This window comes from Taudactylus pleione, unplaced genomic scaffold (assembly GCF_031769625.1).
Source record: "Taudactylus pleione unplaced genomic scaffold, aTauple2 ptg000006l, whole genome shotgun sequence".
Classification (NCBI taxonomy): Eukaryota; Metazoa; Chordata; class Amphibia; order Anura; family Myobatrachidae; genus Taudactylus; species Taudactylus pleione.
The window spans coordinates 11,006,629-11,023,126 of NW_028284409.1; the positions used below are offsets into that span (position 1 = coordinate 11,006,629).

General features: G+C 41.7%; 1 protein-coding gene across 1 annotated transcript in view; it reads right to left on the reverse strand.

Annotated features, from left to right (window-relative positions):
• Nucleotides 1-829: 829 nt before the first annotated feature.
• The window catches only part of MAP3K5 (mitogen-activated protein kinase kinase kinase 5), a 179,634-nt gene continuing 163,965 nt past the window's right edge, over nucleotides 830-16,498 (reverse strand). Inside the window, exons 25-30 of the mRNA XM_088452579.1 lie at nucleotides 10,827-10,932; nucleotides 9,873-10,116; nucleotides 7,906-8,018; nucleotides 6,730-6,842; nucleotides 3,175-3,251; nucleotides 830-1,545 (exon numbers count right to left, since the gene is read on the reverse strand). Of these exons, the coding sequence (XP_088308705.1) occupies nucleotides 1,482-1,545; nucleotides 3,175-3,251; nucleotides 6,730-6,842; nucleotides 7,906-8,018; nucleotides 9,873-10,116; nucleotides 10,827-10,932 (717 nt within the window). The 3' untranslated portion in view covers nucleotides 830-1,481. The remainder of the gene's footprint in view (nucleotides 1,546-3,174; nucleotides 3,252-6,729; nucleotides 6,843-7,905; nucleotides 8,019-9,872; nucleotides 10,117-10,826; nucleotides 10,933-16,498) is intronic.

A 16,498-nucleotide genomic window follows, 5' to 3' on the forward strand; every position in this document is an offset into this window, starting at 1 on the left:
TTAGTGGATGTGTCTCACAGTAAAGACGTAGTTACTTAGAGCAAGTTGCTCCTTTGCAGGGCATGTGTTGCTGGCAGGATAAATTGTCAAGTAATTTACCAATGTACAAATTAAAACATTTGTAAAGTTACCTAACTAGCACTGGGTATGGGATGCACAATGTGTTACCATCTTTTGTACATTGCTGGAAGATTAAACACGCCTGACTGATGTTCTGCATGTGACAGTGCAGGTTATGTTGCAGTTAAAATATGAATAACCTTGAACCTTCATCACACAAATGGTTAGGTTCCAAAGTGTTTTAAGCAGATAATTAGGTGCTAGCGCAGTGGTTCCCAAACTTTTCAGGGTTCAGTTGGGAAGCCGGCGGACCTAATCCCGACAGCCGGCTTCCTGACTGTCATATGCCAGCAAGGGTCTAAAGACAGGCGTCGATATGCCGACGCCTGTCATTAGACATACGCTGGGAGCCCGACGCCGGCATCCCGATCGAAGGGACACTGGGCGCCGATAGCCATGGGGAAGGAGGGTTAGGTTTAGGGTTCCCAGGGGGGACTTAGGGTTAGGCACCCCCGCGGGAGGTTAGGTTTAGGCTAGGGGAAGGGGAGGTTAGCGTCAGGCATCCCCTCGGGGGGTTAAGGTTTAGGCGGCGGGGAAGGTAGGGTTAGGTTTAGACACTTAGAGGGGGGGATTAGGGTTAGGGTTAAGCACCCAGTTTGGAAACCACTGTGCTAGTCTAAAATTATCATTATGTTCAATACTAGCAAATTTAAAAACAGTTGTAATTGTGCCATTTGTTTTGTTGAATAGAATAAAATGACCAAAATGCTTTATTTCAGAGGTTTACTGTCAGACTAAATATCATAACAGCTTTAGAACAAGCTGGCGTTGGTACAATTCACTTACAGAATGCTGAACTGGTACAGTTTGATAATGTTGAAATTAAAAACAAATGCACAATTGTCCAAGAAATTAAAATCAACAGTCCATCTTCTGAAAAAACATCAATAAAAGCATCTCTCAGATAATAATGAGAGAAAGTAAATGTCACCATCTAACATATAGGAAGAACACACTGTTCCCAGTGATTTCAGAAGTGACCCACCAATACAAAAGCCAAAAAAGTATTGTTTACAAAAAAAAAAAAAAAAAAAAGTGTTCTCACATCTAAGTTGACACATTATTAGCACATTCATGTTTCAAATTACTGACACACTGAAAAGTATTGCAACCCACATTCAGCAGTGGAAGGGAGGCTGGATTCTACTCAATGAAATGGAAGAGGTCTGCAACTTGAAAAAGAAAGTGTCCATTACTTTGCAAATTGCTTTGCCTCTATAGACCTATGTATAGGGGGATATCAAGGGGCAGCAGGACTGAACACACTGAGAATATGCAATGATTTCACATTGGTAAACAAACACTGGGATAAAGTGCAGCAGTTTCTCCACCAGGAAATCTGGCCCAGGTTACAGGTTGTGTCAAGAAGACGGATTCTCTCTAAAGTCCATGATGGCCTTCCAGATTGCACACAAGGTTCCTCCCCTGTAAACAAACATACAAAATGTCACTTTGTGCGTTTCATTTCAAACCAAACCACAACACTTATATTATGACAATAACAATTCGACCAAAATAATTATAATTATTAAACTTAATTCACAGCTTTTTTACTAGTCAAATTAAATGGCACAGGGACATTTTCAAACACTATGGTTGTAAGTTTTCTTCAATAAATAAAAACAACAACATTAAGAAAGAGTTATGTATCAGATAATGTGAATGAGGTATTACAGCATTCAGCAAGGGAGCAAGACTTTTTGTATTCAGCAAAAGCAGCAATGAGACCTGTGAATATCCCAATACTATAGCATATGATGAAAAGTACAAGAATTGCCATACTATGATATAGTTTAAATTGTTTATTTTTATTAAATTCACACCCAAACTTCCTATTTACTATTGCTCAGTTAATATATTTATAACAATGAGGAAAGATTGCATTCCTTTCTTCAGGGGTTAAAGATCTGCTGAGTTTGAAACTGTGCGCACACGCCACTTGCTGGCCAGTAAAGGTATGGCTTATTATTTGTATGAAGGACAGATTCAATTAGCAGCAAGGCACCAATCTGTTACTTTACCAATGGTTATCTTGGCTGGATAGACTAACTAATTTTTCCGAACACCCCATAGAGGTGCAAGGCTGTCCAACCAGTAATTACCTACAATATGCACAGTGAGATGTTCAGTTGGAACTTTGCTCTTATTTGATTCTGCTCCCTACTGTTGGCTTGTTAAAAATAATGTAAAACATTAAGAACTATGACCTACTCTGTTGACATCCATTATTCTGTGCTTATTAATCACCATCTCCCGGAAGCTAGCATCAAAGTTATTTGCAGCCAGACTAGCAAATGGAAATAGAGGTAGCAAACAATGATATTAATGTTCATTTTGTTTTGTTTGTGTCACTTTGCATAAACTGTAATATAGTTAGAGATATATTTTATCTTTAGTTTTTGACAATTGTACTCAGTGACTAAGACCAACTATAGACACAGCATGCACTAGGGAAAATCATGCTTTATCTTTGCAATTCCAGGAACAGAGCTCAGAACCTCCCCCTCCCCACCCCCAAACAGCCGCAGCAGGTCTATCAGGCAGCAGCTCAGGAGGCACTGCGAGCGTGATCACATGACCCATTCTGCACATGCTCAGAACCAGTCCTGGCCATGCGCAGATGGCCAGTCATCGGATATGTACGTAAACCATCAGGATTACGTATATATCTGAATCAAACCTCACGATTGTGACCATAGGTCGCGATGGTCGCTACTTTGGCCAGACTGCATAAGCCGAAGCTTACTCTTGCGAGGCCAGGAAATCTGCGTCCTACAATGCAGATCATGGCATCGCCACTCCTAGAAGACTGGAAAGACACGCCCCCATTTCCAGGAATGCAGCCTGGTGTCGTCTCTTCCCCGCCCGCAAACAGTTGCAGCATGTCAATCATGCTGTGGCTGCACAGACCCACAAACATCGGAAAGATACGTAAACCATCGGGTTTACATACATATCTGAATCAGGCCCACTCTACCTTAACAAGCTTTAAATGTAATAGTAATATCATGATAATCATAGCATGTGTGATTCTGTAATTTATTAAAAAATGACCTTATCTGCAGGGACTTTAGGTCTTCTCGGGTAATGTGCCACAGAATATCTTCCAGTCGATAGTCTTCTGCCAAAAACTAAAAAGTGAACAAGAAAATTTATTTTGCAACTTTAAAAAGTGTTTACTATATAGGTTATGTCACACATTAAATTCTATTTAAAAGCACTTCACGAAAATAAACATGAACAACAGCATTATTTACTAATTTTAATACACTGTCGGGGAATTAGTATGAAATACTTCTTAGTACACATAATATAATACATGACAGAGAAAATATCTAGGGGTATATGTAATAGACTGCGGACTTCAAGCATCATCGAGTTCCGTGAGAGACTGGCCGATGTTTTATAGTAGCAGTCATTTAAAAGGCAAAACCAAGTTGATTTTTAAAACATTGGGCAGTCTCTCACGGAACTCGACGATGCTTGAAGTCTGCAGCCTATTACATATAACCCCTAGTATCTGTTGAAATACTTCATATTAAAGTATATCTGCAATAAAGCCTTTAACAAATTATAAAATCTGTTTGGGTTCTGCAGCATGAATTTGGGGAACTTCTAATATACTTGCTAAATTGTCTCAAATAAGTGTTATTCCCTGTTTTTTCCCCCAACCAGGATATTCAAGCAAGTCCTTATTATGTGAAGGAGCATACACTATGTAGACAAAAATGACTGGACACCCCCATGCAACCAAAATGCATACCATCGCACACGAGTTCCAAAAGGCCTAATGTGGCATTTTAGACAAGACCACTTCATTGGAAGGAGCATGCACTTGAAGTTCTACGGAAACAATTAATGTTTTTATCAGGACGACCTGTCATGTTTCCAGGGTGACGCTGGACTGGGATACAGAAAATTCGGTAACCCAGATGGACTTGCCAGCTCAGAGTCCAGATCTCAACACCATTGAGAATCTCTGGGATAAAACGGAGCGACGGGTACGTTCTAGGCCGACTCAACCTTCTTTTGTGTCACAGTTGGTCACTGTACATAAGGCAGAATGGCAAAACATACCGTCTGCTGTTGTCCACGATTTTGTTGACAGTTTGCCAAAAAGGGTGTCTGCAGTAATCACTGCACGTGGTTGACCTACAAAGTACTGACGTCAATAACATCTCATTGATCTATTTGCTGTCAGTGTCCAATCACTTTTGTCTACATAGTATATATAGTCTGAGTTGTATAAAGTGGCAGTTACTGAATGGTTCTGATAACGTACCAATTTAAATTGATATTTATATTGGCCTAATGCAGTCGTTCTCAAACTCGGTCCTCAGAATCCCCAACAGTGCATGTTTTCCAGGTCTCCTCACAGAATCAAGTAAAATTATTAGCTCCACCTGTGGATCTTTTAAAATTTGTCCGTGAGTAATGACTACACCTGTGCCACTGCTAGGAGACCTACAAAATGTGAACTGTGTGTGGTTCTGAAGACCGTGTTTGAGAACCACTGGCCTAATGAATACAGTTTGTTGTTTCTGTTTTGTATTGCCTGAAAATAGCCAATGAGTCTGTCTTTTAGGAATAATTTAGGAATTATTTATGTATAATAAGAACACAAAGGTCTGCATGGAAGAACCCTGCATCAGCACTTCCTATAGCAGTTTAGTAGCTGGCCGCAAACACGAATATCTACAGTAATATCAGACAGCTGACATATTACAGCACAGGTGGCGATTTTCCCTAAACAACCCCTATAACTCTATGATAATAACGATTATTGACATGTTGGTAAATGTGGTTCTAAGGAGGACCAAAAATTCTTGCAGTCTACAATAAACATCTTCAGGACACTATTCTACACTGAAATGATTCAATGAGACACTTATCGTTACAAAAAAATCCAGCCTATTTATGAACAATGCTTTTATAACTGGTTGACAAAATGGGATTATTCCCAAGCACACTGCAACCAATTTGCTACAATTTCAACATTAAGGGTCAGCATTTAAAATACGTATATGCTGGGCTGACTGCGCAATTTATTATGCATGCTTCTGGGAGATATTACTCTATGATCATAAACTTTACATCATACGCTGATAATTTAATGTTTTCAATAGTATTAGATCAGAAATAACTTTCACTTTAGCAGTGGATGTCAAACAAAAATACAAGACTATTTGTCTGCGCTTCAAATGTTTTCCGTGCCCCCCTGCTGGGCGTCTATACGAATAGGCGCCCGATGGAGCACTTTAATGTCATTATTTCTCGCTCATTAGTACTTAACACGGCCAGAAACACTGGGTTTAGCTGTGCAAAGCGGCTAAACCCTTCTAAAGAAGTGGTTAGGGCGCTCAAACAGACATTTGGGTACCCAAAAAACGGACTGCACGCATTTCTTCTCGCACCTCAGGAGGCTGCGAGAAGAAATATGTCCCCCAGCAGCATTAAGCGACCGAATGGAGCAACAATAGAATTTCTCCATCGGGCGCCTATTCATATAGACGCCAAGCGGAGGGCATCAACTGTCTTTTATTTATTTGGTGCCATAAGATGTCCGCAGCGCCTTATAAAGTACATAAACAGTATGTACAAAAACAAGTACAGTGTAAAACATTGCAGAATATGGAGGACTAATACACAAATAAGAAGCGCTTGCTGAATACAAAGGTTTTGTGATGTTGTTGTCAGTTTGAGGAGATGATGGTATATGTGAGGGAAGAGGGCCCCACATGCCTGAGCTTACAATCTAAAGGGGGGGGGGGCAGAAAGACAGGGATGACACAGATGGGGGAGACTGAGCAGGGAGCAGTAGGTTTGGATGAGAGCTGGATGGCTTTGCTAAAGAAGTGGGTCTTGAAAGCCCACTTGAAGCTTTGTAAAGATGTGTCTGATGGAGAGAGAGTTTTCCAGTGTTTGGAAGCAGCACAGGCACAATCTCGGGAGGCGGGAGTGGGAGGAGAGAGCGGATTAGTTTGTATAGTAAAGTGGACGGGAGTGTGAAGGGAGATGAGGTTAGAGATGTAAATAGGAGAGGAATTGGGTAAGGGCTTTGTAAGTGAACACAAGCAGTTTGAATTGGGTTCTAAAGGAAAGGGGAACCAGTGTAGGGCCTGTAGGAGAGGGGAGGAAGACGCAGCACATTTGAAAGATGAGCCGGACAGAACATTTACATCCTAGACTATTTCACTATGATAAACTGCAGGAACTTATTGCTATTCTGTATTTTCTGACACAATACTTCCTATCCACTATCATTCCCAGCTAATGATCTGATGATTTGACAATTTTAATTGGATCCAACCTCTTTTACATCATGTACATTGCAATGGTGTGTTGAGGATGAACATTCCTTGTGTATTCACATGGACATTAAGAAAGGATCCATATTATTACTTTCCAAAATCAGTCATTGATTACTGTTATTTTAAAGTGGTTTATTGCTTTTTATGCATATAAAATATATTTGTATTTTATACCACACCCACAGGGTGTTCCCAATTCTGGTATAGCACGGTTTTCCATCCTTATTTTTAACTGCACTATATTGGTTGACATTTCTTGTCATGTACAAGATCTAGTTGTACAGATTATATCACATACCTTGTTTATTGTATCCTCATCCACTTGTTGTTGCTGCAGCCAATAGACAAGTTCCAGGTCTTCATTACAGGTATTGGAGGGTCTTGTGTGGGACACAGAAATACCAGGGATATCTGAACCAGAAATTAAGTAGTTAAATCGGTTGGTTCAATTCTCTGGTGAACAACAACATAGTTGGAAAGCTGAAATAATAATGTGTCTGCTCAATTCATGTCTTTAATGGGATCTTGCAGTGTCTGTCTCTGTCCTAGATGGACATTTTGGGCATAATAGACATAATAGGGTGAGAAATTAGAAAATGTGAGTTTAGCAGTAATCGCTCACTTTTTAAACTGGGCCAATGTAATAGAGTCTGAGAATATACAAACTCGCTTGTTTTTCAAACTAAAAAACTCTCATCCAGATATTTTCCCATTTTGAAGATAAAACTCGACCAATGTAATAGTGCGAGAGATTACTGCTAAACTCTCACCCCATTACATTTGGCCCATTGTGTTAGAGTTTTGGGTGTATGTACAGTGTGTGCATCTCTGTCCTGGGTGAATGTGCAGTACTTGTGTGTGTATCTGTGTGAGTGAACATATTGTGTAGGTGTGTATTTGTCTTGGGTGGAATGGCCAAGCATATATGGCTTTATACTAAGAGGCTGCTAAGTGTATACATGGCTCTATCCTGAATGTATGCGAAGAAGCCGGGGCTCTTCATATAACAGTTGCCCCTCCATCACATATACAATAAATGTTGTTCTCCATATCATGTACAGCCCTGCATTAGAGCTCTTTTCCTATTCTGTACCATACTTCATTGTGAATAGCTCCAGTGTCAGCATCCAAAATGTGCTTAATCTTAAATGTTGGGGTTTATCAATGAACGACACCTTCCAGGTAGAACAGAGCGCAGATGGGTGGCGCAGGGAAGGTGCATTACAGATAGAAATCATTGATCATTACGTTAATAAAGTTACATAATTAAAAATAGGTCTTAACTTTAGGCTACAGGATAAAAGAATAAAAAAAAAGAAACAAAAACAAAATAATCAATTTTTTAACAGAAATTATAGGTTATATATACACACACGCAATAATAATACAACAAACAAACATATGTATTATCTCCTCTTTTATACTGTACCACAACCATTAACCATTTATAAGAACATGCATGGTTATTACTTACTTATTGGCGGAGATCTGAGCTGAAGCCGTTTTATCTCTTGATCCTTCTCCTCAATAGCCTGCCGTAGATAAACTTGGAATTCTCTTTCTTTCTGTAACAGTTCCTCTAGAAGCCTAAAATAGCATTGTAATGAGCAGCAGGTTAGACTTTAATATTTGGTTTATGGAGTCCCTACAGACGGATTAAAATACCATGGGACCCTAGGGAACAAAGTGTTCTTCCATCTCCCAATAGGGCAATATTGGACCCTCAATATCCACTGGGCCCCAGACAGAAGCTAGGATGTTTAATGACTGATCCAGCTATGACAGAATTCCTTCACTACACTCCCTCTTTATGGAAATATTATATATAGACCATCTGCTGTATTATCTGCCAATCTCCATGCCCTAATGCTTTCATACACTTTCTGGTGCAAATTTACTGATGTCTTCTGACCTGTCCGTAATAATGCTCAGCAGAATGACCTGGGAATGAAGGTGTTACACAAGCAGCAGATGACCTTGGCTTGCATCATTCGTATGCACTCAGTGATAATTGCACATGTCAAAGCCATGCCACTAGAGCCATCACTGACATTCTCTCACAAATATGTAAAATTAGACTTTATACATTTTTTAACTATTTATTGACCATTCACATTTACCATTTTTTTTCAATACAGATAAGACATTAATTTGGAATTTAATACATGTTTTTTTAAATTTGATGGAATTCTATAGGTAAATAGGCAACAATACGACTGCACACTCATATATTTACCCTAATATTTAACAAGCTAATTGTTGTAAGTATAGAAATACCAAAATATGTATATAGGTTTTTTTCCCTTTCAGGGTAGTACACAACTGCAAAAATATTTAAAGCAACCCTCTGAACAAATCCTTATTATGGGAATAACAGGGGATAGGGCCTGGATTGGGCTGCATAAATTCGACTAATGACACCTGTTTTTTACGTTAGTCACATGTTTTCTGCATGATATTCATGCAAGATGGATCAGTGTAAAAAAAATGGTTGACATAATTTTGGAGGGTTGAGAAGCAGAGAGGTTTTGGAACACCCCTCTGAGCTCTGTGTTGCTTTAAAATCCTCCATCTCTGACTCTATCCTCTGCCTTCTTAAGTGGGGTACACACTGTGCAATAATTTGGCACAACAGCAAATTCTCACCTTCTCCGATATAATTATTTCACGGGCCAGATGTACTAAGCTCTGGAAAGTGATAAACTGGAGAGTGATAAGCTACCATCCAATCAGCTCCCAACTGTCATTTTTCAAACACAGCCTGTAACATGACAGTAAGGAGCAGAGTGGCTGGTCAGTTATCACTCTCCACTTTATCACTTTTCAGAGCTTAGTATATCTCCCCTCCTGTACACAGCACCTAGGCTTGATAGTCGTTTCAAAAGCAGTAAAATGTGGCATGATATGGTCCAGATGAGCTGATTTCATGCCACAAATGTAGTGTGTACAGAGATTATCTGACATAGTGTATTTAAAAACATCACCTCAACAATCGGGATTTGTATCATTCTGATAAGAACGATTATGGAGTAGTGTATGCACTGGAAATCAGATGTTCACAGGACCATTTCAACTCTCCGAAAAAATGTGAATAATTTCTCGAAAGTCAAATGTGTCAGTAACAGTCATACTTTGCAACGTGCTGAGAGATTTCTGAAAGGGGATAATGATTTGTAAAAATGCATGATCAGATGCATGCTTAAATAGTTACTTAACTTCTTTTTTAAAGAAAGAAGAAAAACAACTATGTGGTGTTTTTACTTAAGTTGGGATGCAGTTGATTTTCCATTATTGGTGACAATTTTATTTAGGTTTAGAGAACACAACTTATGACAGCAGGAAAAAGATATGTTTTGTAAAGCAAACTTTAAAAGTGCTATAAACATCTAACTGTTACCTAAACAGGTTTGGGTATAATGTCACACAATGAAGCAGACTTACCTGTTAGACTCAATCTTTAGTCTCCCCAGTTGCATGCTAAGTACCCTGGGAACGTTCTGAGAGTCATGGGATACAGTGGAGCTGAGGGTGCTCACTCCTGAGGTATGTACATTATCTTCATTCACTGCATTAGGCACCTCGCTGGCCTCAGGTATAGTGTGTGCATTACGGTCTTCCTCCACCTCAATGTCATCTTGGTCTGCTGGGTCACTGTCAGAGGTGATGCTAAAATGTGGCCGCAATTCTATGGACATACAGAAAGCTATATGACTGGTAATGCTACACAAAGACCTGCTGAATTTATATTGGACACCTGATAACACAGGCAGTTTGGGCAAGGCAGAATGAATAGAAAAATTGTGAATGGACTTTAATTCTTACATACACTTTGTCATATTGGTTGGTTGCAGAGTTGCACAGGGGGCACTTAATACAACATAATAGCAGCCAATCATACATTTACAGCGCTCCCACTATAGAGCACCAGCATAAAACACACACCAAAATCGGTGATGAAGGTGAAGTTATTGAGTGTAGGATACAGAATGGATTTCTTACTATATACAGACCATACACCTAGGTGTGTAAGTGAGGGTGGCCTACTCAGGAGGGGGGGGGGGGGGGGGGGAGGGGAAGTACTTCTAAGTTGCAATAGAGATGTAAATGCATTGGTTTATCAATGTTAGTAAAATACCTGTGAGCAACAAATATAACTTTACAACTGCAGAAATGAAGTAAATCTTGATTACAGATGAAGGTATATTTGAGATGTGGAGCCACCTGTTGCATTATATGCCTCTAGCCGCGCTAAGCTCCAACAGAACAGTATGGCAGTGGGCTGGGCTAATGTGGTGCTTTATTAATGCAGTCAATTAAACAAGCATTGGATCTTGATTGCGTGACTATAGGCTTGAAAGAGCTTTGACAACGTATGTGGGTGCATGTGTGACGTACCTGGAACTAATGTGGTGATGGCTGTTTGTACGGCCTTGCGAATGATGCTGTCTAGAGCAAACATCCAGTGAGGCTTGATGTTGTGGTTCCGAAGTACTTTGTTGACCTGGATACACAGAATACAATCAGTAAGCTGACACTTTCATACAAATTTGGAAATATTTCAGCAACAATGAGTCTATTGTGTTAAACTGAAGCTTCGTATACTGTCCACATACAAGTGCTTGGCTAAAACAAATCAAAGCATGTCAATAACATTTATAAGACCTGATGATTTACGATGTGGATAATGGGGGGGTGGGCATGAAGTGGTGGCAAATAATGAGGAGAGAAAAGGAAAGCTGCTTTTTAGCCTGAAACACAGAAGATAGAGTAAACAGTCCCAGCAAGAAAAATGGAAATAAAATAAATCTCAGATCACGCAGAGTATTCTGCTGAACCAGCACTTGCAGCAAGATGAGCACATATAATTATGGGAGAAATGTATCAAACCTTTTATAAAGTGGAGACGTTACTCATCACAACCAATCAGCTTCTAGCTAACATTTATTAAGTACATTTTATTAAATGATAGGAAGAAGCTGATTGGTTACTATGGGCACCTTCTCCACACATTAGAATGTTTGATACATTTACCCTAATGTGTATTAAGTGATGCATAGTGTTCCAGGCAAAAGGAGACAGAAGGAACCGATAGGGTTAAACATAATACAGTATACCAGGCCTCTATCCTCTTCTGCTAATCTAATTGTCGCATCATTGGCAGTCACTTACTAATGGCTAGTAGACTAATTAACCACAGCTAACGATTCTTTCTGGCATAACCAGTCAGAAATTGCCCGGTCCGCAGGAGAGTCCGGGGCGTCAGAAGAGATCCGATTTGCACATGTGTAGAATGGATTTCCTCTTCAAAAAACGAAGCGGCACCAGGGGTAGAACTATGGGAGGCGATGGTAGCACCTGCCGCCAGGCTCCAGCACTGAAGGGGACCTCATCCATTGCCCAAATATATTCATTCCACTTTGGGCTGTAACTATGAACCCAGAGAGTGCCATCACAGACGCCCAATACATGGCACCTCTACCTGGCACCTGAGAAGCCACTATACACTAGTGGGGAGCTCCATGTCAGACCATCAGCTGTTGCCTCCATCTTTCCATAGCCTGTCCCTACTCATTGGTGTTGTTGCTCCTCAGCAGCTTCTGTTGTCAGTGTGACACGTCCAGCACCCCCTTCACCTATGATGCTCTCTCTCTCTCCTCCATGGCATGCCTATAGTCTGTGTGCAACTGTGGGTGTATCTACTTGCAAAATGCTAAATTACAGTGTCATCCACTATGGAGGGGGGGCACCAAATTATAAGTTGCCTCCAGTCGTCTGGGATAAACTTACGCCACTGAGTGGCCCGGTGGCACCTTGTCAGCTGAACCACAGTTGGCTGCGTTCGCACCCCATGCGACCACGTCAGTTAAGTAGTTAAATGCTGCTTAATATTTCCCTCCAATTTATTTACAATGTATTCAGGGACGGTTCTATAATTACGCATGGTACGCGGCCACGTAGGGTGCCACATAGTGAACGGCCGCGACCATGCTGATATATTACTTAATTAAACAATACAGCCAGCAGCGAGGTAGACTGCCACTGTGACACAGCTGCACCGCGGTTGTTATGGGCGGCCGTCCGATTGCTCGTGTGGGGCGTCGTGACGTCATGACGTCACGTCACTAGGTCGCAGACACATAGCGCTAACAGAGAAATAGATGTTCGCGCTCCACGCTGCACCTGGCAGCTAATAACAATGTGATATTCACCAATCACAGATGTATGTATGGTCAAAAATAAAGAACGTTAAAAGCGCTCAAGTAAAGGTGCAAGTAAAGTAAAAATATAGTGTTGTCCAATTGACAAAATAGTCACTTGTTTATTTACACTATGTATTCTCCCCTCTTTTTGTCTTATATGGCCTTTTGATGCTGAGGGGTATTAGTGTGAAAAACCAAGTGGAGAAACCAGGTTGCTGACTCTAAAAAAAAAATAAGGATGTACAACAGTTGAACTATAAACAAGTGACTATTTTATGTAAATTGGACAACACTATATTTTTACTTTACTTGCACCTTTACTTGAGCGCTTTTAGCGTTCTTTACATAGCGCTAAAAGGGCTGGGGCAGGAGCGCGGTGGTGGAGAGTTGGACGGGAGCCGCGGGCCGGCGGCTTTTCACAATCCCTGTCAGTGTCTCCCTTGTCCTCTCCCCACAGGGCAGGCTGATTCATAAACACACGACTGCGATTAGAGCTCAGCTCTCTGATCAGGCAGCATGAAACCAGTGGAGGGGGGTATTGAGGGTATTCCTCCTCCCTGTACACTTAAAGTTTCATGCAACTTACAAGCAAAAATATTGTTGTTGAGCAACCCCCTCGAGTGGCCCAGCAGCAGTGACTATTTGCGGCATCCCGGCTGAAGCTGCAGTTCTGATGAGAAAAGTTCGGCAATAAAGAAGAAAGCTGCTGCTGCTTCTGTGATCCAGTGTATGTACTGTGCTGCTTCATGTGTGTGTATTATGGTGCAAATGTGTGATTAAATATATGTGTGTGATTAAATACATGTGTGTATTATGTGTCATATGTAAGCAATGTGATTATTAAATACATGTATATTACATTAAACAAATTGAGACATCAGACATCTTAAATGTCATTACTTTTAGTATGCTGCAAGATACTATGACAAGGGAGGGAGTCAGTGGGTAAGCTACTTGTCTGACAGCAGCAATGATCACTTGTGGAAAATACATGATCTTTATTGCAATTGATATGTTATGTGTACAATAGATCTTTAAAAGCGAGGTATACTTAAGCTGAGTACACACTACAGCAGTGTTTCCCAACCTCGGTCCTCAAGGCACACTAACAGCCCAGATTTTAGTGCTATCCATGCTTGAGCACAGATGGTTAAATCAAAATAACTGAAGTACTAATTAATACACCTGTGCTCAAGTATGGCAATCTTTAAAACCTGGACTGTTAGTGTGCCTTGAGGACCGTGGTTGGGAACCCCTGCACTAGACGATATGTCATCCGATCTGGGCACATCGGGCAATGTGTACCTGATATGTTGCTGACGATGCGCGCTCCCGCATGTCGTCAGCGACATATGCTGGGTACCCAGCTGATGTGTCATGTGGCGAGACTCGGCAGGGGTCCAGTCATCGGCAACTGCGTGTACACTTGCCGATACCAGGAGCGACGGCATGACAGCAGGGGCCAGGCTGCATTCCACAGCATGGCCCTGCTGACGATATAGTCTGTCAGACCTGTATGCCAGCCACACAACACATTGGCTGAGTACACATCGTTAAGTGTGTACTCAGCATATGTTTGAGTTTCCCACGTGAAAACTCCAGGGTTCCATGTATGAGACTTCTGAAGTCCTGTTAAGTCTCACCCTCCTGTTGCTTTATTTACCTTGAATGCCAGCCAATGCTGCATGAATAAAGTACAAATGCTATCAATACTACATTTTGTGGACCATTTGGAGCTGATTTGATTGCAGATGAATTTAAATTTGATTAAAAAGAATTTGGATTAACAGGTTTATCCTGAGATTAATTTAGTATTAAACTAAATAGGGACATAATATGGCACTTTGTCTTTCATGTCATCAATATTATCCTGTCCAAAATGACCTGTAGACATGTTTTGTCTCCTGTGGGATTGTTACCAGGAGCTGATTGGGCCACTGAGAGAATGGGACACTTGCTGCTGAGTTGTACCCCTCTCTTACCAGTGCCCCGCCCCCACACAGTGACAGCATTGCAGCCATGCTCATGGCACTGCCAATCACTGAGCTGTACCTGAATCCTCGCTTTAGCAGTGCCAGGCAGTCTGCATTGGCTCAGTGTACTACACACACTGACCACTCAGGCTGCTGGGGTAGAAGGCACGGGCATGGGGGCATCTCAGGAGGAGTGGCTGCAACACTGCTCACCCGCTCTCTCTGATATTTACTTATCGCTGTGACTGTAAAGTAAGCAGGGTGATAGAGGAGAGGAGGCACTGGAGTGCGAGGGAATGAGCAGGGTGAGGAAGAAGAGGCGCTGGAGTGTGAGGGAAGGAGCAGGGTAATGGAGAAGAGGAGAGGCTGGAGTGTGAGGGAAGGAGCAGGGTGATGGAGAAGAGAAGAGGCTGGAGTGTGAGGGAAGGAGCATGGTGATTGAGAAGAGGAGAGGTTGGAGTGTGAGGGAAGGAGCATGGTGATAGAGAAGAGGAGAGGCTGGAGATTGAGGGAAGGAGCAGGGTGATGGAGAAGAGAAGAGGCTGGAGTATGAGGGAAGGAGCATGGTGATAGAGAAGAGGAGAGGCTGGAGTGTGAGGGAAGGAGCAGGGTGATGGAGAAGAGAAGAGGCTGGAGTATGAGGGAAGGAGCATGGTGATAGAGAAGAGGAGAGGCTGGAGTGTGAGGGAAGGAGCAGGGTAATGGAGAAGAGGAGAGGCTGGAGCGTGATGGAAGGAGCAGGGTAGAGGAGAAGAGGAGAGGCTGGAGTGTGAGGGAAGGAGCAGGGTAGAGGAGAAGAGGAGAGGCTAGTGTGTGAGAGAAGGAGCAGGGTGATAGAGAAGAGGAGAGTCTGGAGTGTGAGGGAAGGAGCAGGGCAATGGAGAAGAGGAGAGGCTGGAGTGTGAGAGAAGGAGCAGGGTAATGGAGAAGAAGAGAGGCTGGAGTGTGAGGGAAGGGGCAGGGTGATGAATGAGAATTCAGCCTAGCATGCCAGGACTTGCATGTGTGCCAACCCTCCCTATTGGTGCATAGCCTGACCAATCATGGGCACCTTTGAGATGCACCCAATGTAGTGGCACTGTAGCATTGACAGAAATCAGTGTAGAGGAGTTGGAAGGGAGCAGTCACCAGCATTGTAAAGAATATGGAGGGCACATAGGACAGAGTTTGAAATTAAGACTAATAATAATAAGTATGATCCTGCACTGGCTTCAAGAGCTGGTGTTTTAGGGTAAATGGGAGTGTGTGTGTGTAGGGGTGTGCAAGTTGCAGGGCTATAGGGTTCATTGTATTGTTAATGGAATGGACACTTATGACCTTAGCCGCTCATATCAGCATTATGTTAATTACTTTTCCAATATTTTATCTAAATCACACAATCATCATACATATATGGGGCGCTAAAATCTATATTCGCTTACCAAAAAATTTAGGCTTGGGCCAGCCCTGAATGTATTGTCTGGTAAAGCTAAAGTAATATTTACTTTGGCAAGTAATACAAAACAAGTTTGTTCTTCCCAAGTAAATCCAATCAGATAATGGTTAGTTATATTCTGCTGTATGTAAAAAGTAAAGGTGGTAAGGGAGGTAACATACTGTATAAGCCAAATTTAACACAGACAGGGTTGCATGGCACCCTGGGAGTGCTGTACAGTCTAGGTATTTATTGGGTCACTTACAGCCTTCACTCACGCATCAATTCTTCATCTAGATAAAGCGCAGGCACATAGGAGCATTGTACAGACGTAATTTACAAATATAGTTGAAAGACTAAGAAGAAGTTTATTTACCAAGACAGAGGTAATCATTATGTCTGCTCATGCTCATAATGATTTGACCTAGGGGGGACCAAGTGACATCTTTCTGGCTTCACTGATCCCAATGCCATCCTGGG